Source organism: Ornithodoros turicata, chromosome 8 (assembly GCF_037126465.1).
Source record: "Ornithodoros turicata isolate Travis chromosome 8, ASM3712646v1, whole genome shotgun sequence".
NCBI lineage: Eukaryota > Metazoa > Arthropoda > Arachnida > Ixodida > Argasidae > Ornithodoros > Ornithodoros turicata.
Genome location: NC_088208.1, coordinates 15,905,955 through 15,933,738, shown reverse-complemented (window position 1 = coordinate 15,933,738; position 27,784 = coordinate 15,905,955). Strand labels below are relative to the sequence as shown.

The following is a 27,784-nucleotide window of genomic DNA, read 5'->3' as shown; positions in this document are numbered from 1 at the left end:
ACACCATTTTGAGTTCCTTAAAAAGGCTTTCAAGCACAAAAGTTTATCCTCCCAAATGAAAGATGCCATTACCTTTACGCCAACACAAAAGCAATGGGATCCATCCATTGTGTCGTTCATGCATGATTTATGAGCGAAAGAAATGCCAATGTGTGCTTTCCTTCTCCCTCTCCTTCTCAAGAAGGAAGACGGTGTGCAGATGCCTCAGATTGTTCTCCTCAAACAATCCGCTGCAATCATTGGACAAATTGTTTGAGGGTACTTTTTTTTTTTTGCTTTGTTTTGGGCCCGCACCCTTGTCTCAAGCAATTGCAATCTTCTTTTCTTAGCTGGTGGTTCGTCAAGGAACGCTGAACAAGACTGAGCTGGTGAAAGGAGGAAAGAAACAAAAGAAAAGCTGGTCGCCAGCATTTATGGTGCTTACCAACAGACACCTCTTCATCTACAAAGACATCAACTCTGCCCAAGAGGTGGGTGGAGTTTTTTTATCAGGATATCTGGCTTAGGGAAAAGGCATTCTGTGACTTGAAGCTGAGTCCATCAAACAACCATGGACGGACTAGCCTGAGGGGAATAACAACCTTACCCGGGAAGGATCTCGGGGCCCACATTGAAGGTGGGGGGGGTACCATGGTGGCCAGACCATCTGAAAGTTTCCCGGTAAGGCCTGTGGCCAGTCTGCCCCTGCAAACAGCCAACTACTCACGACGTTCTCATTTATCATCGTTAGGAAGAATACAAGCACAATTTGTTATTTGTTCACATGATATACAGTCGCCGACCGTTAATTCGGACCCTAATAATTCAGACTTTCAAATAGTTCAGACAAAATCTTGGACTCAATCAATAGCCCCCATAGAACCAATGCATTTCAGCTTCCAATAATTCGGACCGTTTTTGGGGCGATGGCTCGATAATTCCGACGGATTTTGGCCGACTTTCCCTACTTTTTGTGAAAATCCACACTCCTAAATTCAAAATCGGAACCTCGAGCTTCCGACTCCCACTCGACGCCGGGCTGCCCCTCCAGTAGCTCCCGCGGAGCGCGCCGCCTGGGGGGAAAAGAAGCGCGCGCCCGTGCGAAGTTCACGTTCATGTGATCGACGTTGCTGTTTAGACGCGCATTTCGGATGCGACAATCGAAACTGTGGAAATGTCGTTGTCTCCGTCAACTGACAGTGATGACAATGCGATCAGTGGAGGATCTGCGCGACTCGGGAATGGCGATTCTCGCTTCCATACCGTTTGACGATTACGCTGAGGTGGACCGCTGCACAGAATTTTGCGCTGAATTCACCGATGATGAGATCGTCGCCGAAGTTCTCAACCTGCCTGCGGATGGATCGGACGACGACGAGAATGACGACGAGAACGTCGGCAAACCTCCGTCTACTGCGCAGATCCTCGCGGCCATCGATACGCTCGGACGAGTTTATTCCGACAGTGTGACATTATCAGAAATGCAGCGTGACGTTCTGTCTCGTGCGCGAGCTGCTAGGCAGACGCGTATCGACACTTTCTCCCGTCCCGTGTAAATTTTTTTAAAATAAATGCCAGTGTGAGAGTGGATTTTTATGATTAACTACTAATTCGGACTGCTCGATAATTCGGACAAATCCCGTGACCATTTAAGTCCGAATTAACGGTCGGCGACTGTAGGGGGGTAATGCATCCGAATAGTCTGAGATGTGCCACCGCATACCACACATAATGGTGCGTCACAGAAGGCATACTTTGGGAAGTCTCCTCCGATGCAGACTTCGCGGAGGTTCGGAGGAGGGTGTGCTCGTTGAAAAATTTAGGAGATGACAGCTTGCGGCAGATTTTCTTTGAACGAATGGCAGCATGCCGTGAAGGCGAAAGAGTGTGGGGAACAATTACACTTGTAAGTTTTGTGACTCACGTTAGATACGCATTAGCACTTAAAACAGTTAAGCAATGTGAACAATTGACAAAACAATTAAACAATGTATAAACGATTAAATCGACAAACAATAAAAAACAAACAAAATAACGGAACAACGTTGTTCCGAGATTCATCCTTTGCATCGATCGTGATTTATGAGCGCAAGAAGCCATAATTTATGCTTCACTTCTCCTTTTCAACATATGAACAATTAAATTAACAAACAATAAACGCAACAATCAAACAATAAAAACAAACAAAATTACAAAACAATTAGACAATTAACCAACGGAGTCAACAATATAGATGCCATAATTTCAGACAGGGTGTCTATCAACCTCGAAAACCTGGGAAGCTGGGGAATTTTCAGGGAATTTGGCCGAAAAGCAGCTGGAGTCAGCGAAAATTGCAGACAAGTGCCGTGATGATGCACAGCGGATTCGGAGTGCCGACCGGTGGTTGAGCGTAGATGACAAGCACGATGACAGAGACAGCATAGATGACAGCAACGTGACCGCGAGTAGCAGTTCGTCAATACGACAAGCTCTGAGGTAGAAAAGTAGGGTAGCCTAGGTAGGTAACAAACGGTCTGTTTTATGAGGGATCTGTATCAAAACGTAGCAGCAGGCACCAAGTTTCCTTTTGTTTTTGTCAGGGAATTGAAATTGAAAACATTGAAAACATTGTCATTGAAAACAAGGAAAAATCAGGGAGCTTGAACGCTGCAGTTTGATAGACACCCTGTTTGCGTTCACCAGTGATGGCCAGTAACTGCTTCTACAGTAGTTTAACTATAACTGCTAAGTACTTCGCGATGAGTAGTTTAACTAGTAGTTCAACTACTTTTCAGGGGAGGTAGTTAAAACTACTTCATTAACTATTGCAATGTATCTTAACTACATCTATAACTACTTAACGTTGTCCATCAACACCAATCCCATTCTATAGTTCTCACAAGGAGTTCTTGGACACCGAAATAGGAATCACAAGGAGTGATAAAAGTGAAAATTTAGTACACATGCACAGCACAATTGCTCTGCAATTTAGGAGATGACAGCTGCAATTGCCCTGGGAGGGGCTCCACCCCTTCCACAGACGATGTCTAGAAAACTAAGTTTAGATAACGATATCTGAAACTAAACACCGTCCGGCCTGTGCTGATCCTGCAGCAAGAGTAATGTCGTAAAGCAGGCTTCACCTCACGCACGGAAACATCAGGTGAAGCCCACCTTGGGGTTGTGTCGTTCATATCCATGGAATAGTCGAATGTTCGAAAAATCGAATATTGGATATTCAATTCGCGAATCGAATAGTTCGAGTGTTTAATATTCGATTCGAATTCGAGAACTTGAATATTCGCACACCCCTAAATTTTTTAAAACTCTCTAAGACTATTTGGAAGCCAAATTTTGAGCCATAATACTCGTTATGGTACACGGATACCAAACACATACCACCCGATAACTTTTAATGTTTAGCTTTTTCTCGTCGCTATTTGTCGCTGCTGTGACAAAACGGTATTTTAGGCCTTTCCTATGCTGCATTCTTTGTCTTTATCTTTTGTGAGTATAATTAGCTTTGGTGCGCGATGATGTTGCCAGTATTTTGCGAGACTACGCACAAGCAGACGGCACGTGCTGTACTTAGGTCGAGGGAAAAAATATTCCTTTTGTTTCTCTTTTCATCCTGCAGTTTCCCCAAGGCAAAAATGCAGAGATCCAGATCAACTTAGCCGGAGCATTTGTTGACTGGTGTCCGGAGAAGTCCAAAAGAAGAAATGTGTTTCAGGTCAGCTGATCTACGCGCAATATCTTTTTGGTGTACTCATGTGCCCCTTTATTTCTTCCGCAGCTGAGTACAGTCGCTGGTCAAAAGGTGCTGCTCCAAGACGACAATATGCAGACGAGCAAAGAGTGGTTTGATACTATTTCTGCTGCCATCAAGAGACTGGTAAGCGTCACAAAATAAATAAACGCTAATGTCGCTACCATTATCGACCCTTCCAGCCTCCGCGATTCCGTAGTTGCCATGACTACATGACTCATTCAAAAGTAACTCACAATATCAACCATCATCTTATATCTTGTGTTTTTGCATCTTGTTTATGCTGTTGTTAGTTAGCCACTGTGTATATTGTTTCTTACGCCTGTTATACCCCACTCCACCCATGTAACGCCCTCTACAGGGATGTTTGGGTGCCAATAAATTGAATTGAATTGAAATTGAAAAAAAAAACATCTATGCATCTACGCTTGCTGCTGATAAGCAGACATTTTGTGATAAAATTCAGGGGCTAAATTGAACAGCATAACTGCTGTGCCACGTGCTGGTGTACGTGACATGACAAGAGTGTATCTAGGGTCGTGTGTTTTAGGTTAAGTAAGACCCATTTTTACCGCCCCACTTAATTTGCATCATCATCATCATTTAGGGTAACCTTCCTCCCTCCCACAAAAAACGAAAATGAACATGGCAAAGTGGCAATTCAGCCTCCAATAGAGGCACTAGAGAACATTCAGCATTTGACATTCAGCACAGCTGTTCCGTATCTTGTGGTAATCTGAACTGTCAGAAGCACTCTTTTAAATTCTCTACACGAAAATCTACTTTTCCACCAGATTTTACCCTGTTTTATGGCTAGAGCCTGAAGTTTTAGGGTTTTACCCGATTCTTCCCCGAATTTGCACCCCGAATTGAAGGTTCACCCCTTTGGGGTGAAACCCGATTTTTACCCGGCAAATTCCCCTAACTGGGATGTCTGTAGGAATGCATTAACTTACTTGTTTGGCAGTAAATGCAGTTACATCACCGTTTGTACCAAACCATTACAATTAGTTTGAGTAACTGAACCCGATTTCTCCCCGAATTTAGCATATCGGGAGTTTTCTCACCCGAATTCGCACGGATTTATTACACACGTTTATTTACCCGGTTTTTACCCCCCGAATTTAGCAAAAAAGAAGACTTCAGGCTCTATTTATGGCTCATGAAATAAAACCCAATTTACCACCCAATAGGCGATTTCAGATATTGCCCTTGTGCTCCACATGGGGGCCCTCCGTCGCGCAAGTCACGCGCGTCGCGCAATGCGTTGTGGGAAATGGTTTGCATTCGTGCTCGTCTGCCTGTTGCTTGAAGGTGCGGGAGGTGAAGGAGAAAGAAAACCGGAACCGTTTGCGCTCTTTTTCTTCTCCCTGACTCACGAACACTAAATCCCAAGGTGCAGCGGGGCTTTCGCAACACGGCGCTCTCTGGTGGGCCATCCGTGCAATTTCTGAAATCGTCTATTTTCAAATAACATAAAACCCGAAAGCACAGGGCCCTGTGCAGCGCATCCCGTGCCTTTTTTGTGCGACTGATCTCTTTCTGTTGCCCATGCAGCCAAATGGACTGGATATGACAGAGGAATGGCAGGCCGTTGATGCTTCTTCCCCTCCAGAGGGAGGAGGAAAACGTGGGAAGAAGGCAGCCCGCTCAAAGTCAATTCGAAACACGCGTTCTCCACCTCCGAGCGCGACCTCTGCAGGAACCACCGCATGCGGACTCGGAGAAGATGCCTCCACGAGCCCGCAGGAGCGCAAGAACCGCATTCGCAACAAGCTACGCCAGTTCTTTGTTCGGCGGCCGACGCTAGAGAGCCTACAGGAAAAGGGCATTTTCAAGGACGAGCCAGTGTTTGGATGCATGCTGGCGCACTTGTGCGAGAAGGATGCTGCAAAGGTACCGCGGTTCGTCAGGGAGTGCGTAGAAGAAATCGAGCGGCGTGGTAAGTGTTCTTTTTTTTTCTCATCTGGCTGGTGGCACGTAGTGGCAAGGTTGGGCTTGTTCGTGGAAGGTAGTACGGTCAAACCTAAAGCGTCGAACTGAAACGTTTATTCGGTTTGTTTTGGGTTCGGGTTCGGCCATAAAGGTTCGGTTCCGGTTCACCACCGGAGTTCACATATATCGGTTCGATTAACCGGTTCAGAGGCTGTAAACCGGTTTGGAACCAGTTTGAGGTTCTGATATGCTACAAAATTATAGGTAGTCACTAAAAATGATACAAGATCTCTTAGTTACGTTTTTTATGCATTTATTTCTGTTTTTCGATCAGTAGGGGACCCCCTTTTATCCCTTCCCCAAGCAACGCGCCGCCAGTCTAGGCTGGCAGACCACTTGAATTCCCACATCATCCCCCACCACACACCAACCCAAACCGAACCGGTATCCCGGACCGGTAACCGAAGTTTTTAGATCGGTTTGGTTCCGGATCAACTCCAAGATGGCGCTAGTAATTACAGTTCAGTTCCCGTTCAGTTCCAGCTACAAATTACGGTTAATTGCAGTTTTTGGTTTTGGTTCCGGTTCGGTTCGACGCTCTGGTCAAACCTCGTTATAGCGAAGTTTCGCGGGAACTACGAAATTGTTCGTTATATCCAATTTTTGTTGTAGCAGTATAGTACAAGGAACTACTATAAACGAGGGGTGTGGGAATCCGAATATTTGAAGTCTAATTGAATAGCGATTCGAATGCGGAAAAAACTACAGAATCGAATATCGAACATTCATTCACAATTTTATAATGTGTGCCTTTTGCTTATGTGTTTGCAATTTGTAGCTCGTTCAGCTCCGGAGTTCAAATATATCGGTTCGATTAACCATTTCAGAGGCCGTAAACCGGTTCGGAACCAGTTTGAGATTCTAATGTGCTACAAAATTATAGGTAGCCACTAAAATTGATACAAGGTCTCTTAGTTACATTATGTGGAATCGAATGCGGAACGAAAATACAGAACCGAATATCGAACATTCATGGAAATTTTAATTTTATAATGTGTGCCTCTTGCACTAAAAGTTTGCAATCTGTAGCCCATGGCTTTAGTGTAGTTTTTTCGCCATTAACTGTCACAAGCGAGGCGTCTAAACCTTCTGTGGGAAGCTCCTACTTTTACGTGATAGTGTTTCTGGCTTTTCAGCTGAATCTACGCCCACCTGGGCAATTAGCTTGATTACAAAATTTGATGCCATGCAGTAGCACGTTACACAGATGAGGCTGAGTTTCTGAACACACACAGGTCACTCGTGAAACAAACAAATTGGTGTCTGCCTCAGCTTTGCCATGAAGATCTTTTAGCTCATTTTCTTTAGTGTGTATATGTCTCACCCACGAACTACTAGATTATAACAACCATGTCATAGTCGGCAACCCCTATGAGGAGCCCGTCCGCACGATCCACTAGGGGCGCTACTCATCGGCCCGCGAGATCCACATCGTGATTGGACAATGGAAATCTGAATTTTGAACGCGCAGAAGCGGACGTACGACTACCGTAGCAGACGACAGCAACAGCTCCTATGAAAACGCGTAGAATGATGATGATAATCAACTTTAGAATGGAACGTCTTCCGTGGGATATCCACCGCTTGTACAAAAGTACTAAGGTTAGCCCGAAGTACAAAGTGTTGTAGAAGTTGAGGAAGCACTAACCGGGCGTAGATGAGTAGCGCCACCGCTAGTTTCCAAATGCGGCGCTGGGAAGGGGTGCCTATGACATGGTCGTTATAACTAGAGCCTGAAGTTTTAGGGTTTTACCCGATTCTTCCCCGAATTTGCACCCCGAATTGAAGGTTGCCTCTTTAGGGTGAAACCCAATTTTTACCCGGCAAATTGCCCTCACTTGGATGTCTGTAGGGATGCACTAACTTGCTTGTTTGGCAAAAAAATGCAGTTACATCACCATTTGTACCAAACCACTACAGTTAGTTGAGTAACTGAGCCAGATTTCTCCCCGAATTTAGCGTACTGAAAGTTTTTTCACCCGAATTTGCATGAATTTAGTGCACACGTTTATTTACCCGATTTTTACCCCCCGAAAGTAGGAAAAAATATTTCCCGAAAACTTCAGGCTCTATAGTTATAACTAGAGCCTGAAGTTTTTGGGAAATATTTTTTCTAAATTGGGGGAATAAAAATAGGGGTAAATAAACGTGTGCACTAAATACATATGAATTCGGGTGAAAAAACTTCCAGTATGCTAAATTCGGGGTGAAATCAGGCTCAGTTACTCAACTAACTGTAGTGGTTTGGTACAAATGGTGATGTAACTGAATTTTTCTGCCAAACAAGTAAATTAATGCATTCCTACAGACGTCCCAGTGAGGGCAATTTGCCGGGTAAAAATCGGGTTTCACCCTAGAGAGGCAACCTTCAATTTGGGGTGCAAATTCGGGGAAGAATCGGGTAAAACCCTAAAACTTCAGGCTCTAGTTACAGTAGAACCCATTTGTAGTAAACTCTCTGGGACCATGATGAAATTTTACTAGATCAGGAGTTTTATTATATCAGGTGTGCCATTGAATGTATGGGATTCTATCGGGACCACAGTTCTCGTTTACTATAAGCAGAGTTTTACTACAAGAGGAGTTTCTATAAAGAGGTTCTACTGGTAGAACCTCTTTATAGTAACCTGCTAGTAGTAACCTAGTATAACCTAGCAGGCCTTGGTCTCACCTGGGGATGTTGCATTGCTGAAATTTTGATCCCAAGGGATGTCTTTAAGGCACCCTCTTGTTCCTGTGCTGCTTGTTCCACCGATTGGATACAGTATTTGTGTGAACCATCCCACAAATTAACTATTTGATGGATACTTTGCTCACTTCTGGGACACTTGCATTCCAGACATGACTGCGGATGGGCTTTACCGTGCCAGTGGAAATCTCTCCCAAGTACAGAAAGTGAGGTGTCACGTGAACCAGGGTAGGTGTCCATTTTTGGCGCGCTCCGTGCCTGTGTGGTTGACATGTGCATCTCATTTCTGTGCATCATGTGCAACATGTCTCCTGTTCCTCATTCCCAGATGACTACAGTGTTCTCGCCGATGAAGAAGACATCCACGTGCTCACTGGTGCACTTAAAATGTTCTTCAGGCACATGAAAGAGCCTCTCTTTCCCTTTGTGCTATTCAATAAGTTCCTGATGGCAATCAGTAAGCATGTTTGAGTTTCATCTCTGAACAATTTTATGGGATTTTATGGGCTTTATGGGATATGCTTAGGGTTTGTGGTTTTCGGCATTTATTTTCAACCCAATTCGGGGGGTGTTTATCGGCATTTATATTGGGGACTATAAATCAGATTTTTTCGGCATCTATATTCTGCCCAAAAAATAAATGCCCGAATACGGGCATCTATTTATTTCGCATGAAGGAGAGCCTATTTTGCGGGCGAAGTAACAACGAACCGAAAAGAAGTGAATTGATTCATGGTTTCATTAACAATGTCTTTTATTGCCTGTGCCAAACCAGCAAACAATGAGACTACCTCTTGTTGTAATAGATGCAAGCATACATCATCATGCTCGCATCTGTCATAGCGGCTCGCTCCTTGCGATTAATAACACGCAGTTTAGAGAACGCGCGCTCAACATTAGCGCTAGAAACAGGTATAGCCAGTATGCTTAAGGCGCATTGCGATAACAAAGGCCATGTGCTCGAACGGGTCGTCCAAAACTGAATAGGAGATATATCCACCTGAGGGGCAGGGCAGGCAGCATATTCGAAAAACTCGCGCTTTATATCATCCATACGAGATTCATCAACAGAGCTGAGTCATCCTCCTATAAGCGCTTACGCACAACGAAACAAGGGCACAGCCCGAAGATAATGCCACGCTCGAGAAATAGTCGACAAAGGGAGATTCCAAGGGGATTTCCCTTTGCGGTTCCAGGAATGGCAGCTGTCAGGATACGAGAAATTCGTATTTTTTCGAAATATTCCGAATCTGAAAAAAATCATTCGGGGGGTGTTTTCCGGCATTTTTCGGAAAATGCCGAAAACCACGAACCCTAGATATGCTTAAGGCCTTGTGTTCTTTGGTTTGGTTTTATGTTTTTTGGGTAAAAATTAGGTTTTGTTTCAGTAGCTGTAATACACGGGAAAATCGGGCGATATTGGGTGGAAAAGCAGATTTTTTGGTCAAAAATAAAGACAATAGCGCTTCTCGCACCTTAGCTGAACACAAGATGCAAAACAGCCATGCTGAATGTGCAATGCCCAGCATTTGGCAGTGTATTGGTGTATCAGTCCGTATTGGTAGCTGAATTGGCACATTGCCAAGTCAGTTTTTGGGCTTTTTCGGGCTTCACCCTAAGTGACGCAGGTGCAAATCAGGAGGTCAAAACTGGTTTTACCCTAAAACACGGTGCCCTGGATATGCCTTATAGGAATCGCTTTGTACTCTTGCGGAGTTATCACCTATGTTTTGGGATCCATGTGTTTGGTGAACAGGTCTGACTTCATATCACCGACCTTAACATATTGAGAGTTTTGTGTCTTGGAGTTAACCCGGTAAAACCCATTTTTGCCCCCTGATTTGCATCACTATGACTCAGGGTGATTTCCTCTAATTCTGGAGGGTGCATGTTATACACAGAGAAATGTGGTAAGTGCCCAACTTTTGCGAAAACTCGTCACGATACTTGACAACAGTAGTTCTGTTTCATTTGAGTTGAATAAGTCTGCCAATCACTGACTTCTTCGCAATGCATCTTTCATAGTTGACTTTATTTGTCTTTTTTTTTTTAATCTGTCTCAGGTACTGGAGGTCGAAACGGAAAGTTGGCTGCCTTTAAGGAATTGCTGAGTGAGATGCCAAAGCCAAATTATGAGACGCTCAAGTACCTCCTTAGGCACCTTCTGAAGTAAGTGCTGAGCAGATCAGATAGGGGTTGCACCTACGGGAAGTCACGACTTTGGACACTGTTGCCGCAGTCATCTATTGATAAGGTGACTATCCTTGCGTTTGCTGACCAAGAGCAAGGCAGGGTCCGCCTCCTGGATGCTGGCCAATTGGAGGACGCGGAGGTCAGGCGCTTCCCAAGCCCCTGCTCTCTGTGACCTTATACCAGTTGGTTTGATTGGTACGCCATGGCAGAAGCCTTGTGACCAGGGATCGGAACCGGTATTTTTTTCGGTCCGGTTCGGGTTCGGGTTCAGGCATATTGGTTCGGTTCGGGTTTAGCTCCGCTGAACCGAAATTATCAGCTTGAACGGGTTCAGGTATATCGGTTCGGTTCGGGTTTGGCTCAGGGAGAACCCCCCCCCACCCCCGCACATACACAGACAAAAAAAATCTATCAGCGGTCGGGGCATTTACAGGGATTGGAACAGTTACTTTTTTCGGCCCCGGTTTAACCGGTCCATGGGCAGTAATTTTGCTACATGCAAGCAAGCTTACGCTCACCGTACACGGTTGTAAAAGAAAGGTGTGAGATAACCGTTTCAGGTGAGCAAAAAAAAGGTCGGTCAGTAGTACAATTAATTCACCTCTGAACAGATTCCCGAACCGGTAACCGTATCAATTTTTTTCGGTTCAGTTCCGGTTCAGTTCAGGACAAGCGAAAAAATTGTTCGGGTTCGGTTCGGTTCGGGTTTGTCAGAAAATACTGTTTTTTTCCGGTTTTCGGTTCGGGTTCAGTTCCGGTTCTGATCCCTGCTTGTGACACGCTAAACAACAGTAACTCTGCACCATCACCTAAGCGAGAGCAGAGGCTTGGGAAGTGCCTGCCTTCCGTGCCCTCCTATTGGCCCCGGCGTCCAGGAAGTGGAGCCTCCCTCCCTCTCGGTCAGCAAACGCAAGGATAGTAGAGTTGGTTTCACAAAGCAATTCAGTACTACGTTACTTTCCTTCAAAAGTTAATGAGGAAGATGTTTGGGGAAGAAAAATGTGTTGCCATTGATTCTCTATACTTTCTTACCCTTCTACTACTCAGATATAAGTTACAAATTCAAACGTGTTAATTACCTTTACTTTTGTTGTCTCAGATTTGATTACAGATTAAAAAGGATCTGAAAGCATTATTTTTACTTCTTTCTACTTACCTCTGTACATCTGAGGTATAAATTACTAATTTAAAAAACATTCAAAAATGCTACCTTTAGTTTTTCTACTACTTTCCTTTGCACTTCATTTTTCCACTCCTCAGATGTAAGTTACTCATTTGAAAAGATTCAAAGACATCACATTCACTTATTTCTACCGTTGTACTTCTGACATATAGATTGAATTCGAAAGATCCAGAAGTGTTACCTTTACTTATTTTTGCTGCTTACCCTTCTACTTAATCTCTCTACCTCACAGATGTAAATTAGATTCATAGAAATTCGAAAGCATTGCTTTTCAGATATAAGTTACAGATTCAGTTACCTTTGTAGAATTAATATGATATTAACACTGAAGAAAAAAAAAAAAAAGAAAACATCGGGAAACATTTTATTGGTAGTGAAACAGTAACCAAACAAACAAAAATGTTGCTGATTATGATGCAAAACTTTTAAATAATAAAGGAACTACACTGAACAGTCAGAAACAATATTGCTAGAGAAGTGATTGTAGCCAAGGAATGACATGTTGATAGTGGTAATGAAATGCACATGTAATGCAATATTTTGTTTAAGCCCACTTTCCTTTAAAGGGACTATCGCATCCGGGAACGTATGCATGATACCGATAGGATAATGTTCGTCACCGTTTCAGAGTCAACTTTGCCAAATTTCTCTTCCGAAAACAGCTTAAATATTAAGTAATCGAGTTTTAAAGGTCCGCATTCCATCTGCAGCCAACACGATGATGACGTAAGCGAGGCACACGAATAGGAGCGCAGCGCAGGCGATTGTCTCCGAGGTCGTCTGCTTGGCGTTCGCATCGCACTATACTAAGTGAAAAGTCCTCCGTAAATACGCTGGCTTTCACTTACCAGTGTGAGTGCAGACGTAACCCTGTTACGTGAAACAAGGCGTTACGCTCCTGACTGTACGAACACGTTTGACACTAACCAGAAACAACGTTCCGCGAGCCGGTAACAGAGAAGACGCCGTTCCCTAGCATTCCACCTCGCTCGCCCGCCCGGCCGCCTGTCTGTCGGTTGCCAAGGCTACCAAGCTCCCTCCGGCCGCTCCGTGATTGGTATTCTCCATGTCATAGGGCGCGCAGTGATTGGCCTCGTCCGTGTGACGTTTCCGGTGAGGGAATCCCGGAATGCGTCGTCTGCTCTTGCGAAGTTTTATATCAAACTACACAGGAACAACGCTGCCAATTCGCGTCGGGTTTTCGGCGTTATTATCAGTGATGAACGCGGAGTAAAACGGCGCTACAGTTTCGGAATCGTCTGAGATGGATGCGATAGTCCCTTTAAGTCCTCGTTATCTGTATGCAATAAAAGAAAACTTTTGTACATGTACCTTTTTATAACTTTAAATCTTTGAGTGTGTGTGGCTATGTTCAAATGTTGTGCACCTACTTAGCTTTTCAAACAGTGTATCTTGTTGCAGAGTGACCGAGTACAGTGATAAGAACCGGATGCACATTCAGAACTTGGCAATCGTGTTCGGACCATCACTTCTTGCTTCCGCGGAAGAAGTTCGTGACCTGGCAGTGGACATGATGCACCAGAACCGCATAATTGAATTCCTATTACTTGAATACAATAATCTGTTCCTATAGCAGCTTATTCGAGATATCTTATATTGTTAGTGTCGACGTCTAACCGTGTATGGGAATTACTTTATGCATGTTGCCACTCTGGCACTGTTAACTCTGGGGTGCTCCATTGGCTCAAATGCATGACTGCATTACTGCTTGAATTGAACCGTGTTAGAAATACTTACAATTGGATCATCCAGGACCGTGCTGTTATTTTTCGCAGGCTGTGTGCTGTTTGAAATATGCCACAGGCATCGTTAACGCAAAAGTGTATCACGTGTGAGATGTTCCAGTTGTTGTTTAGCACGATAACTTTTTGAAAGAATTGTGTTGTTTACCAGTGACTAGCTAGACTGAGAAGTGACAAGCGTTCTTGTAATATACATTTTCAGTTTCCTTGGACATATTTTGACCTAATTTTGAATTAAGTTAACCAAAGTTTATGCATTCCATCGATGCTTGCCTCAGTGACGTTATTGCATTGATGTTTGCAAGCACTTTACATGTCCGTGAAAACGAGAAGCTGTAAATATTCCAGGGATGCTGGGCATTTATTTTGGGAATAACTTTGAGGAACCATGGCAGTAGCGGCATGTTGTCATCTAATGGTGGCTGCAACTTGAAGGTCATCAGTTCGATGTCACTGATGTAAAATTACAAAACTGAGAAGTATGTGAATACAGTGTGACATTCCGTTTTTCTGTGTAATGACCGTGTCAGTAGCTTGAGTTGTTTAACACATGAACCTTTGCTACAGAGGTGCTTTTTTGTGGGGGAGAACACGAACCACACACAACAATATGTGCAACGAAATATGCTATTAACTAAATTAGCTACAAAAATTTAATGCCATATCAATGTTAACATCCTGTACATACTGTTCTGGGGCATGCCCCTGCCATGTTGTCTGTTGCATTCATGAGCAGACATGAGCATTTCTCATATCAGGTTCGGCTCAAATGAGCCGATGAGAATTTTTTTGTGCAATTGTCTAGAAGCAAGATTATTTTTGCCACCTTTAATCACCACTTCTAGATGAATATGCTAAACAGAGCTAATATGGACCGATAGATGCCAGGAGTTTTCTTTGCTTTTTAACACTATCATTAATATCCGGCCATAATGGGCATTCAAGAGATTGGCTGAAGGCTATGTTCTACATTTTTATTTGGTTTTATTTTCCTGTTCTCTTTATCTTACTGCAACAACAATTAAAATGTGTTGCAGTCAAACTGGCACCACAAGAAAGGGTTGCCAGCAACAGTTCCTGCCATCTGAAAAAGAAAATTTAAGCCTCTATGTATAGACAGTCATGCTTACCTTTTCTTGGGTAATGCTGTCCTGCAATCCCATTTTTATATTATTACCTTCCTACGGCCTGAGAAGTAAGTTTAACATTGCCATCACCACAATGCAGCACATGCTCTCATCATGTTAATGTGAATCATCTGATGCTGCCAATGGTTCGAGCTGGAAGTAGTGGAGGCTAATAACACCTGAATAGCTTTTGCCTACTTGCTGCACTTGATTTTTTTTTTTTTATAAAAGTGAAATACCACAGTTACTCGCATAATTGACACACTTTTTAACTGCAAAACATAGCGCCACGGTCGGTGGTGCGTTAATTGCATGAGTAAATTTCATGATTAATTGATTAGAGTAAATACAGTATTTTGGTCCTCGACAACTAGGGCCTGAAGTTTTCGGGTAATATTTTTTTCTAAATTCGGGGGGGTAAAAATCTGGTAAATAAACATGTGCACTAAATTCATGCGAATTCGGGTGAAAAAACTTCCGTTACGCTAAAATCGGGGAGAAATCGGGCTCAGTTATTCAAACGAACTGTAGCGGTTTGGTACAAACGGTGATGTAACTGCATTTTTCTGCCAAACAAGTTAGTTAGTGCATCCCTACAGACATCCCAGCGAGGGCAATTTGCCTGGTAAAGATCGGGTTTCACCCTCAAGGGACAACCTTCAATTCGGGGTGCAAATTCGGGGAAGAATCGGGTAAAACCCCTAAAACTTCAGGCTCTATCGATAACTGATGTGTGTATGAGGAGATATCAGTTTATATCAGTTTCTGCATGTTACTACCTGCAAACACCTATGCACTGGAAAATGTCCCACAGCTTTGTATACTGTGACCGCCTTGACATCACAACTTGGATTAATGCTGATGGAATTGTATCCTGTGAGATATGCGACATGCTTGTCCAAGCTGTGTGATGTATGAAGCCCTCGTGGTGGTAACGCTGAGGAAATTAACCGAATGTTGCTTTGTGTTCAACATACAGTTGACTAGGAGTTACCACCTAGAAGTCGATGAAGTGTTTGAAAATATTCTGGGAACAGCATTCCTCCTTCCACTTTTTGCTTATATATTTACCATCTGCAAAGAAAAATATCAGAGGGCACCTGAGATATAGGCATTAGCTCGTGTCATACTTAGCATTGGCCAAAGTTATTTTCACAATGACATGTCGAGAGAAGATGGTAGTGTTGCTGATGCAACAGGAGGTGTTGTTCCTGGTTGGAACACAGCTTCAGACTCCCTCTTGTGGAACAACATACCCACCACCAGCTCCTTAAAACGCGCGATTTAGTGGCAAACGTGAAAAAAAAAATATATCCACCGTGAAACAGTATTGCAGCGTATACGTGCTGGACCTGCGTAAACTCCGTCTAAGTTCAGCACGTTGCATTGTTGCCGGAAGAGTGGGGACTACGCTATGTATATTCCATAAAATATGCCATTCCACTGTGTGCTCTCGGTAGATACGCATGCAGTTATTTTTTGTACAGTAATATAGCTACATGCAAGTGTGTGTTAGTCGAGATCCAAGTCAGGAGAAGTGTGTCTGTCACATAGAATCGTAACCTATTTTATAGTTGATTGTATTCTACGTGTCCTTTTCTGTGGCAAAGTATCGCATGCCAGTGGCATGTTTTTCTACTCAAATGTACGTTTGAAGCACATTATGCACGCACGTTATGCAAGCCAGTTGAAACACAAAAGTCTACTCTTGAAAGTCTCATATCACACGTAGAGCTCTATCCGCCCAATGTTAAAATATGCACAGCTTATATCTATAGGAGAAGGCTTGACAACTGGGACTGCACGTAGAGGGCGCTACGACTTGCGACCGCATTCCGTCGTAGGGAATAGTACAATCGACACATTTCAGATACGTTCAGCTAATGTGAGTGGAATGTCACTTTGGCTTCTTTTAAGATAAGCATTGCTGCTTTTGTGTTGTATTACTCTCTCTCTCTATATATATAGGGCCTGACTTTTTAGGGGTAAACCCGTATCCGCCCGATATTTACCCCCCGAACAAAATCTGTAAAATTCTGGTTTAACCCGAATCTACCCGAAAACATCCGGGTCGCGTGGCACACTCATAAGCGTGCATTAAAATAAAGTTTGATAACATTGCTAAACATTAGTTCCATGTTAAGACAAATTTTTATTAAACAAAAAAAAATCACCCGAATTCCTGACGACAGAATATGCCGTAACGGGATTTAACCCGAATACACCCGAATTTTCAAATGAAAAATATCACCCGATATTTACCCCCCGAATTTGGCCAAAAATAAAACCCGAAAAAGTCAGGCCCTATATATATATACCCGAATAAGTGGTGCACTTTTTTTTTTGCCCAATAATGTACCACCATAGAGCAAATTTGCTAATTACTCGAGGGAAACCACCATTCGCTCTATGCTACGGTGGCCATGGCTACGGTGGCCATGGCTACGGTGGCCATGGCTACGGTGGCCATGGCTACGGTGGCCATGGCTGCGGTGGCCATGGCTGCGGTGGCTAGTGCCGACGGTGCTGCTAAAGTCAGAGTGCATTACTTATGAGAGTGCGCAGTTTTTCCTTTTTTTTGTTAACTACTCTATTTAATGGACAGATTTATTACGTTATAGATTGGTTTATTGTGATACCGGGATGCAATCCACATCGCAGTCATAGCTATTCTGTGACATGATATTTGATTTGATTAAATTCCCTTTCACTGTGGGTTTAGCACTACCTCCGTGTCCCAGTTGTCAATAGTTCGGATCTATTTTTAAAACATTCTCGTTGTCTCGTAAGTCAAAGTGTGTTCTATTTATTGAAAGCATGTTGGGCATATCTTGGAGTAAAGTAAGCAATAGGGCAAAACAGTCTGTGATATCCTGGAGGTGCAGTATTAAGACTATGCGTACAATCATGCAGCTTTTGAGTTTGTACACATGCTGTGAGCATGTTGCAGACATGTCTTGCCTGCGGTTTCACTCCATGTGTTTTTTTTTTTTTTTTTTAGTGTAGGTGTAGCATAGAGAGTCAGATTTTGACATTCCACACGATTTGACATGCGTGCCTTGTTACATTTGCTCTTTGTTCTAAAATTTGCGCAAATGTTCCCCGTACTGTGCAAAGATAATGGAAAATAAATATTTTTTTCCTGTCTCAGTTTTGACTTTTTTGTTATCACGGGGGAAGCATTCAATCCATGAGGTGCTTTTTTCAATCATCAAACTACGAGAGCTTCCTGCATGTGGTTTTCACGGGTGGGTTATGCGGCCAGGTGCACATCTTGTGGAAAAGTGCATGTGACTACTGGACGACTAATTACCTAAAATGCATTATTTGTCTCGTTAATTAGATGTTTCGGTGGAAATGTGAGATAGCAGAATTGGGGCCAGTCATTACTTAAATGCACCCCAACTCCCAAACTCCCCAAATAGCCCCCACCACCACCACCACCACACACACAACTTTTTTCCTGTGCAGCACTGTTACAATATAGGTGCACCTTTTTTATTTTATTTTTATTTCTTTTCATTTCCTCTCTCATACCATGGAGTATGTCGTGGATCAATGGGATACCTTATTAATCAGCCACGGGCAAGAGAGATCTCCTGAACAGGATGTCCCATGACAGTCTCAAAAACGCTGCACATTCGGGTTGCACAGATATTGCACAGATTTTCGTGCCCTTAGATATATATCCCTTCAAAAGTTTAAAAGCGACACTATGTACGAGTAAAGCACTCAATGCAAAATTACACACGAGGAAAGCAATAAAACTCCTTTTCCGCCACGAAATATTATTTTGCTATTTTTCTTCTTTTCGTAGTTGGCTATTTTTGGGCTACTTTTACTGCTGACTTTTGTCGGGCTTAGAGTTTGGCATCTGGTAACCCTGGGCCTGTTTTGAAGTTTTTGAATGCGTTGGCCTTGCTATCGTACTTTTGATACTGGCGAAGAATACGTGAACTACTCATTCTCAATTCGTTTTGCCTGCTCGATGATAAGGCATTAGTTGCCCCAAGATGCCTGGTACGCAGTGTTGTGTTTGGACCTGCAGAAACAACCACGTGAGGACGCGCGCTGAAAGCAACGTCGTCTCGTACCACAGCGTGCCAAAGTGTAAACGGCGGAGACGAGAATGGTCCGAGTCACTGGGCATGGACTTGCCGATGGGCCGTCGTGTGTGTTCAAAGCACTTCACGGTGGACTCTTACGAGGAGTTGCTGCCCGGCTCACAACGCCGACGTTTGAAAACGTCGGCACTGCCCAAGATGGAACCAGAACCGCCGTCGGGAAACTCCGATGTTAGGGAGGTCCGTTGCGTTACATGCATGTCAGTAACTCAGTATGATATGCACAATGACAGGTGAACATTGTGCACTAACCCAAGCAGCACAATGTACCGAAATTCGAGTGCAAAAGGGGTGGACGGTATGTGTCTTATGAACGTTCCTTAGTTTCACGAGTCTGTTCAAGGCCTTCCACCTACCGGTCCACCCCTATTGCACTCGACTTTCAGTACATTGTGCTGCTTGGGAAGTTACAGTGTGTGTGCAGATAAACCTAACCGGCATTTGCGCACTCAGCTTGTTGTCTACCGGGTGAATTTTGCAAAGGTTACACATTTCGATAGACTTATAAAAATATAAGATAACGTCTCTGGCGCGTCAAACATTGCACACTGCTAGTCAATCGCAATAGGTTTTGCCCGCATTTTTCTCAAATGCTCTCAATTTGTAGAAAAAATCAATTTCTCAGCCCATGCATTTCCTATGGCCTAAATACCACCCACGAGCAGCCATTTTTTCCCGTGACTGCTTCACGGTCATACCAGGGGAATGAACGTGTAGTATATTTCTATTGTCGGGAAAAACTCACGTGACCTCAGACGTCGGGCCAATCGTTGGGCCTCGGTAGAGTAGTTTTTTGCATTGTTTTATTTTGTCTCCATGGGTGACGCGTGACGTAAAGCGACGCTGCCGAGGGGTTCTCTTTCCCTTTCCTCCTCCTTGAATCGTTGTCGCGCCAAGCAAGCGAAGCAGACCTGCGCCTTCCACTTATCTATGACTGAATTTACTTGCAGAAGTATCCAAGAGGATTCGAGTTCAAGAGGTTCGGTATCGACGGGCACTAAAAGCCATCCAAAGCGGTACCGGCAAAGATGCTTTGCGTGCGTCCCTGCTGCACCATATTTCGAAACTTTACGGCGAACTGCTCCGGCACCCCAGACACGGCGGTGCCCGCTTTCCCGCGCCACGGAAAGGTTATAATTTCAAACCGACCAATGAGCGCTCGCATACCAGGGGAGCGGCCGCAGGAGCCAATGGGATGCTCTCGGTAGAGAACTCACGCTTCCACGTAAAAATTTTGACGTTTCATGACGCGAAAGGCTCGCAGCGCCTCACTTTAGTCCGCAAAGGAACTCGCGAGTTTCATACCCTTGGTCATACCACCACGTATTGGTGGGTGGCGCTGCCTAGAGACGAAGCAAAACAAGAACCTATGGAACAACCAGATGGACCAGGCGCAGAGTTTCAAGGCAGCACAACCTATACGTGGTGGTGTGAACATGAAACAGAGAGAAGAAAACATGGTGGTTTTCGGACGGTATAGGCAATAGGAAATGTATGGGATGAGAATTTGCTTGGTTTTTAACTTTGTTTCTACAAAATAATACCGTCTGAAAAAAATACGGATAAAACTTGAGACAAAGAACTACAAGTGTGCAAATTTTGGAGCGCCAGAGACGTTATCTTATATTTTTCCTAGTTCATCGAAATGTGCAAGCTTTGCAAAATTTACCCTGTACTTAACCGACGAACTTCCGGTGGTGCACGATGGTGTGTTTATGCAATGCAGAAAAATCGTGGAAGCCCTACTCGGCTTAAAAACTAAACAGACCAACGAAAATGTTGGCCAACATGGCGGACACAGGAGAGTTGTGACGACAAGCTAAGTGCGCAAACGACGGTTGGGTTTATCTGCACGCAACCTGCATTACCTCGCTATATTACGGCTATCCTAATGCCCGAGGAAAATAAAATGGTGCCGGAGTCGGCCTCGCTGTGCAGTTGTGTGCCTACGTACTTGTAATGCGAAAATGATTCTGAGGCTATGCGTATTTTGCAGGGTGCAAGATCTGCGGATGGCCGGCGGTTCACGCTTGCAGTGGTATGTTGCGTGCACGTTACTGTGCAGTGCATTTCCGCAATTTCGGCATTGATCTCTTGCCAAATAGTTTCCCACGCCCTCTCTTTTGAAATCATTTCAGTTTGTGGAAGACATCAGATGTCTCGAAGCCCTTTGCTCTGGACCCTGCACGACTGCGGATGATGTGTGTACACGAGAATTCTCTCGATCAATTGCTCAAAACCAGTTAGCCGTGTGAAGCCAATTGCACAACTGCTTTTTGTTTTTCAGATCCTGGTCCAACCAGTGCATGTGGACTCCATGATCTCTGCCGACCATTCGTATGCACTGTCTCATTCCGAAGAGACCAGATCATCCTGTAATTATCTCAGCTACATTATCTTCTTTATAGCACGACCTATAGATTACTCTATAAGTAGTAATTTTTGTGAGGAACTAATTTTTTGGAAACTGGATCGTATTGGAACAACCGGATTGGACTGTTACTTACCTTGAAAAACGCATCGATGCACACAAACCCTTCTTTGTAGGAGATCTCACAATGGTGGTATACGGCCTAAGGTCAATCTGGCTCGACACAGCCACAGATAGCATTGCACAGCCGCTGATCTTGTCCCCTCGGAACACAAGACTTAATGATTAACAATGATAATAGTATAATAATAATAATGATGATGATAATATTATTATTAGTATTATTACTATTATTATTATTATTATTATTAATGTATAACTAAGAAAATGTCTGGTGACCCGTGGAGTTGGGTCTGTGCTCCATATTTATTCGAGCTGTAGCGGAATGTTGAAGCGAAAACGTCTCAAAAGCCCCTGTGAAAGGTCTCGAACCACAAGGCTGCCGGTATAATACTGGCCTGGTGACAATCCTACGTGGACGGGATCCTCATAGTGGTTGCCGATTATGACATGGTCGTTATATTCTAGTGGGTCATGGTTTATAGATGCTGCAGTACAATATCAGTTGTGTTCCGGTTTTTCCCCTACAGATGCCCAAGCAAGCCTCCGTGCTGAGTCACGTACCATTGGGGTTCAAACAGACCCAATGGACTTCCTGTGCACAAAATAGGGGGTCATCAGGTCATAGTACCGAACATCATCTGAGCCACTGTCACTACCCGTCACTAACATCACCCGTGATGCTATCCACTTCAAAGTGTAGAAGAGTGTGCGGAATCTAGGAAGAACAAAACGACACGGTGTCCACTTCTGCCTCCCACGTCTTTCCTAGCTGGTAAGAGCACAAACGCCGGTTTGGCAGATTTGTCCCGTGTCTAGCATCGTGATCTTAACGAACTGTAGTGTGGCGTCTGGCTGCAAAAATTATCGTGGTAGAAGCGACGGCGTGACGTTACATAGGTTTCCTTCGGCCAGACTTTATCCTAAGCGAAAGGAAGCGTGGATACGAGCAGTGAAAAGAGTCAGTGAAGTCGGAAAGCAATGATTTGCAAATTTGCAGGCACCATTTTGCACCTGGTAGGTCACAGTTATTTTTGTAGCATAATACCATAATGCAACTCTTATAAATGTCAAGCGGATCATTTGGTGTCCCGAACGACAAGATTCAGCAGCACTACAGTCGCCGACCGTTAGTTCGGACTTCTAATGGTCACGGGATTTGTCCCAATTATGGAGCAGTCCGAATTAGTAGTTAATCATAAAAATCCACTCTCACACTGGCTTTTATTACAAAAAAATTTACACGGGACGGAAGAAAGTGTCGATACGCGTCTGCCTAGCAGTGGGCGCATGAGACAGAACGTCACGCTGCATTTCTGATAATGTCACACTGTCGGAATAAACTCGTCCGAGCGTATCGATGGCCGCGAGGATCTGCGCAGTAGACTGAGGTTCGCCGACGTTCTCGTCGTCGTCCGATCCATCCGCAGGCAGGTTCAGAACTTCGGTGACGATCTCATCATCGGTGAATTCAGTGCAAAATTCTGTGCACTGGTTACGCTGAGAAGAACCTCAGCGTAATCGTCAAACGATATGGAAGCGGGAATCGCCATTCCCGAGCCGCGCAGATCCTCCACTGATCGCATTGTCATCACTCTCTGTTGACGGAGACACGACATTTCCACAGTTTCGATTGTCGCATCCGAAGTTCGCGTCTAAACAGCAACGTCAATCATATGAACGCGAACTTCACGCTTCTCCTCCCCGCAGGCGGCGCCCTGAGGACGATCCGCCATCTTTACTGAGGACCTTCTTCTGACCTATCCTGATGCACAGTCTCGACGCCCGTACTGCCTAGTGCGTGCCTGGGGGGGGGGGGGGGGGCATGTTTTGTGGCTGGGCTGCCCAACTGTCGAGGTGCAGCGCAAAGGGATCGTCATGTTGTGCACCATTCATAAACAACTTCGTCTTGTAGCAACACTTGTCTCATTCCTTCGGAACTCTAAATTATTGGGGTGTTGTGGAACGAGACAGACTAGAGCGGTGTAGCAGTGCAACATGATGGCCGATGTCGCACTTGCGGAAAGCATTCGCATGCTGCATTGAGTGTGTTTTGCCCACACCAGTCCTGCGTATGTCCAGATGGTGCCTCTTGTTTGTAAACTTGTCTATAAATTATGCTTACGTTGTCCTAGTTTTGAACCCAAGCGCAACCAAGGTTTTGTAGAACTGCGAGAAATGTTTCTTAATTTGCTTTCAGATTCAGCTGTGTATAGAAAGCTGCTGAAAATCATCATGGACCCAAGGCTTCACTGTGACATCGGGCAGCTGCCCTTGGCGGGACAGGCACCTTCCCTGGAGTTACCATGCTGTCCTTGCAAAGTTTGCCCCCCAGATCCACATCCTACATGCCTACGTTATGAAGGCCAGGTACACATTTCACACCTGCCTTCCATGTGCCAGGTATTCTCATTAAAGGAGTACAGAGGGCCATCCAAAAAAATTTCAGATTAAGACATCTGATGAAAGTGTGTGTGTCATTATACCGAATAGCGCGAAAGGTTTTGATGTGTGCAATTTGTTTCCCAGAAAAAAAACTCACATAAACATAGCTCCGCGCCTTCACCCTTAACTCCCCACTCCAGCTATAACGAGGATGAGGAGGTATGATCCCACGTCACCGATGACGGCATAAGGAGACTCGTTCTGGTTTGCCGGTCAGTGGGGGTCAGTGCATTGTCCCTTTGCCGCCGTAAACCTGTTTTGCCAGTTTTCCCAGAGAATTGGGGATAGAAGGAGCGGCCGAAGCATTACCGAGCAAGGAGAAAGGCTTTATCGGAACCCCGAACAGCCGAGTAGCAGACGACAGCGGAGTAGCAGACAACATTTGTCTAGGCCAATCAGCGAGCGTTCTCCTTATAGCGTCAGCGCGAGGTTCCAGGCAGATCACAGGCTGGTACTGCTCTTCACCACCGTTGCGCACGGTCGTTTTTTGCGGGGTATTTTAAATTCAATTTATGCGATAATTATAACTCTGTGGTGTAAATTACTTCGCATGGTGCATCTTACTGGCAAACTTAACAGTTTTATAGGAAGAAAACGGGGTGTTAAAAATGACTTCTGTGCTACTTTAAGGTCACGGTGAAGTGCCTCACGCAAATATATCTGCTTAGGACACAGCTTTTGGCATTGCACTTCAATGAAAATGCAGGCAGTGTGCAAGCTAGCACATCCGACGACCTGTTCATGTTCCGGCGAAAGCTGGGTATGGCAAAGAAAGGGGCTGAGGTGGTAGCACAAGTAAAAACAAAAGCTACACATGGTAGGTTAACTACATGTCCCGTATGTGTATATATAGGGCCTGACTTTTTCGGGTTTTATTTTTGGCCAAATTCGGGGGGTAAATATCGGGTGATATTTTTCATTGGAAAATTCGGGTGTATTCGGGTTAAATCCCGTTACGGCATATTCTGTCGTCAGGAATTCGGGTGTATTCGGGTGATTTTTTTTTTTTTTTTGTTTAATAAAAATTTGTCTTAACATGGAACTAATGTTTAGCAATGTTATCAAACTTTATTTTAATGCACGCTTATGAGTGCGCCACGCGACCGGGACGTTTTCGGGTAGATTCGGGTTAAACCCGAATTTTACAGATTTTGTTCGGGGGGTAAATATCGGGCGGATACGGGTTTAACCCTAAAAAGTCAGGCCCTATGTATATATTGGTTCTTAATCTATCGAATTGTTACCTGGATACTGTAGCAAGAGTGTTATTCTTGCAGGGTATGTTATGAAACTGCTCGAAGAGGCAACCCAGGCATGTGAAGACAGAAGCTTGAGGAGCCTGCCGAGGACAAATTTATCTCTGGAGCCACCAACGATGACTTCTGCTTTGTTTTTTTAACTTTTGTCTGGACTTCTGCTTACGCAAGGGAGCCCAAGGACATTCTTATAGCCCGGAGGATGCTACGATTTCATGACGCGACAGAGATGCTGTGACTTATACATAGAGTTCTTTGTTTTCGGGTTAAACCGAATTTTTCATGACACAACTGATACAACATGATACAAAACTCTGTAATATTTTTTGTAACAAGTGTGTTCGAAGCACTCTTTGAATAAAACGACTTCAGGCCATCGAGCATTCTAAAATGCTCCTCTGAAGCATCTGAACGCGATGATAGGAAGTGTTGCACTTTTTCAAGCATTTCCACTGCCCCATCTGCTATCTGTCTATCCCTGCCCCTGTGCTATCTGCACTGTTACCTTCGCAACAGGGGCTTGATCTTCATCATCGCTGCTTTCGTCGTCCGTGCCTTCCATCGTGGTGGCATGCTTCTCAAGCTGAATCTCCTCACTGCGAACAATTGGCAAGTACGAAAGCGATCTTTTTCTTCTCGTTCTTCATCTTTTTGTCGAGCCTCGTCAACCAGTCCGTGAATATTTCCGCAGTCATCCACGTCTTTTTGTTCCAGTTGTAATTGGCAGGGAGGCTGGTTACATTCTTGAAAGCACGTGGCTTTTGGCACTTTCCGATTACCTGAGCCTGTCACGTTGCAACACGTACAGAAGGACCGTAACCCTTTCTTTTGATCGTTTTTCCTTCCTTGCATTTCTCACCCTTTACAGTCATCGTCCATTCGGGCAGCAGTTTGTAGAACAATGCAGTCTCGTCTGCATCAAACACATTCACTGGGTCGTACTCGTAAAGCAGTTTCTTGCTCTCTCCAACGTGCCGCGACATCTTGTGGGGCGGACTTTTCTTCACCGGCGAGTCCTCTGAAGACGATGTCGTACCGAGCGCGAAATGCTCGGAGCCATCCGTCGGATCCCTTGAACCTGTCCTCGATTCCATATGTGCGCGCAAAATCTCTTGCTTTAGCGCACAACATCGGTCCAGCGACTGGTATATCCTGAGACCGTACTTCGAGGAACCACTTGTACACCGCCTTGTCGACATCCTCGAAGTTAGCGGCCCGCATTCTCTTTTGTGATGGTGCACCTCCGCTGTTGCCGGATATTCTTTCAAGCTTCGCCCAGTTCTTCAGGAGTGTTGACAGTGTCGACGCACTGATACCAAACTCCTTGGCTACGTCGCATTTCTTTTTTTCCGGCGTCAACCGCGTTCAAGACAGCTCCAGGGAAAACTGTCCTCGTTTCGTGGGACCTTCCTTTGTAGCCATCACGGACGACTGACGAAATCTGGCAGTGACGACGCCGAGGACAATAACCTTCATCTACCATACGTTTTGTGCCCGATTTAGCCGGCTCATCAGGTCACTGTTACTAAGGGTGCGCCACACTTTTGGTCAGTATGCTATCTGTCAAAAGACAGCAGCCCTTTTCTTTTTTTGTGTTCAGCCCCTGTAGTGAGTCAGTGGCCATGTGGTTTCTGGAAGGACATGACCTCTGCTCGTGTCCTCCGATAACTCGATCACAAAACCCACGGAAACTGGAAACTACGGGCGCGTGACTTGGGTGGAGAGGAGCAAACGACACTGCGTGCCATGCTGCGCGGCCCATTGCCACGTGTCGGGAGCAGTTCTGTTTAATCTTCGTTGTATGGGTCGTGCGCTTCGGCGATCGGACGCAGAATTACTTCGTTATTTCGATAGATTCGTCGTAAAGGATTTCGTTATAAAGGTTCCAATTATACATTGCTCACTATGGAGCACTGACCGTACCGTCAAAAACGTTCGTTATAAGGGCCTTTTCATTATAAAGGCATTCGTTGTAAAGTACTTTGACTGTAGTTCCCCCACGAACAAATTTTCAAGAATTCAGGTAAAACCCTTGCTTTAAAAAAAAGGTGCCTTCACAACATTGTCTAGACAGTCTCTGTCATTGCCAGTTTTCGGAATGTGTCTTCCAACTGTGCCAGGCGTTGCTACGCTGAAAATGAGACTGCTTCATGTATGAACACACATTAATCTTTTTTTTTTCTTTTTAGGGTGTGGTATTACTTTCCAGAATTTGTTAGGAATGCTTTATTTTCATTGATTAGGTACCCACTATTCAGATTGGGATGCTGTAGCTCCAACCAAGTTAGTACAGAAGGAGTTCTGACAATTTGGAACGGGTTGGTTCCCCCTGTAGGGCTAGATGTGGAGTGCAGGGAACAACACGTTTTATACTCGGAGGATCTGGACTCCCGTCATCACTGAAGTAGGAGGCTCTGAAACGACAGGACCCCTTCAGCTGGGTTGGAGTTTCGGTATCCCCCTTGAATCTCACCCGACCACACACATTACTTGTGTTCATTTTCTCAGTTTGGTTGTCACGTCTGTTCACGGCGTAGAAGTGATAGGGGTTATGCAAAGTACTGTGACTGATCAACATCACTAGCAATACGTGCCATTACGCGGGCAACTCATTTGATGACAATGAAGAAAGTCTACTGGGTGTACACTTTGCTTATATTTCAAAATGCAGGGTATGCAAATGTACTTCATCCAAGCTGCCTCCTGTTTTTGTCAGGACTTAATTGCGTTCAAACAAGTTCTCGTTCGATTGTCTTCCATTTATACCACAATGTGTGAAGAATTTTTT

General features: G+C 44.5%; 2 protein-coding genes across 8 annotated transcripts in view; both read left to right on the top strand.

The window, feature by feature from the left end:
* The window catches only part of LOC135366530 (WW domain-containing protein tag-325-like), a 37,371-nt gene extending 19,541 nt beyond the window's left edge, over window positions 1-17,830 (top strand). For all 4 annotated transcript variants that reach the window (XM_064599257.1, XM_064599256.1, XM_064599255.1 and 1 more), the window contains 8 exons: window positions 330-470; window positions 3,599-3,694; window positions 3,758-3,856; window positions 5,288-5,672; window positions 8,565-8,642; window positions 8,743-8,871; window positions 10,478-10,583; window positions 13,213-17,830. In XM_064599257.1, coding sequence (XP_064455327.1) covers window positions 330-470; window positions 3,599-3,694; window positions 3,758-3,856; window positions 5,288-5,672; window positions 8,565-8,642; window positions 8,743-8,871; window positions 10,478-10,583; window positions 13,213-13,384 — 1,206 coding nt within the window. In that variant the 3' untranslated portion in view covers window positions 13,385-17,830. The remainder of the gene's footprint in view (window positions 1-329; window positions 471-3,598; window positions 3,695-3,757; window positions 3,857-5,287; window positions 5,673-8,564; window positions 8,643-8,742; window positions 8,872-10,477; window positions 10,584-13,212) is intronic.
* Window positions 17,831-18,551: 721 nt separating this feature from the next.
* Window positions 18,552-27,223, top strand: LOC135365985 (uncharacterized). 4 transcript variants are annotated; one of them, XM_064598635.1, is made up of 8 exons: window positions 18,552-18,984; window positions 20,801-20,842; window positions 20,943-21,005; window positions 21,092-21,179; window positions 21,826-22,070; window positions 23,496-23,665; window positions 24,409-24,557; window positions 25,018-27,223. In XM_064598635.1, the coding sequence occupies exons 1-5, from the start codon at window positions 18,694-18,696 to the stop codon at window positions 21,903-21,905; spliced, it is 564 nt and encodes a 187-aa protein (XP_064454705.1). In that variant the 5' UTR covers window positions 18,552-18,693; the 3' UTR covers window positions 21,906-22,070; window positions 23,496-23,665; window positions 24,409-24,557; window positions 25,018-27,223. The 4 variants fall into 4 exon arrangements, with proteins under 4 accessions (XP_064454705.1, XP_064454706.1, XP_064454704.1 ...); XM_064598636.1 differs by having other exon boundaries at window positions 23,825-24,557; XM_064598634.1 differs by having other exon boundaries at window positions 23,496-24,557.
* The last annotated feature ends 561 nt before the right edge of the window (window positions 27,224-27,784 follow it).

What these genes read in the sequence shown, in the direction of transcription:
- LOC135365985 (XM_064598635.1), top strand. Translation starts at nt 18,694, where the DNA reads ATGCCTGGTACGCAGTGTTGTGTTTGGACCTGCAGAAACAACCACGTG. An exon ending in GAAACTCCGATGTTAGGGAG is followed by an intron (nt 18,985 to 20,800) that starts GTCCGTTGCGTT and finishes CGTATTTTGCAG; the next exon opens with GGTGCAAGATCTGCGGATGG. An exon ending in CCTGCACGACTGCGGATGAT is followed by an intron (nt 21,006 to 21,091) that starts GTGTGTACACGA and finishes TTTGTTTTTCAG; the next exon opens with ATCCTGGTCCAACCAGTGCA.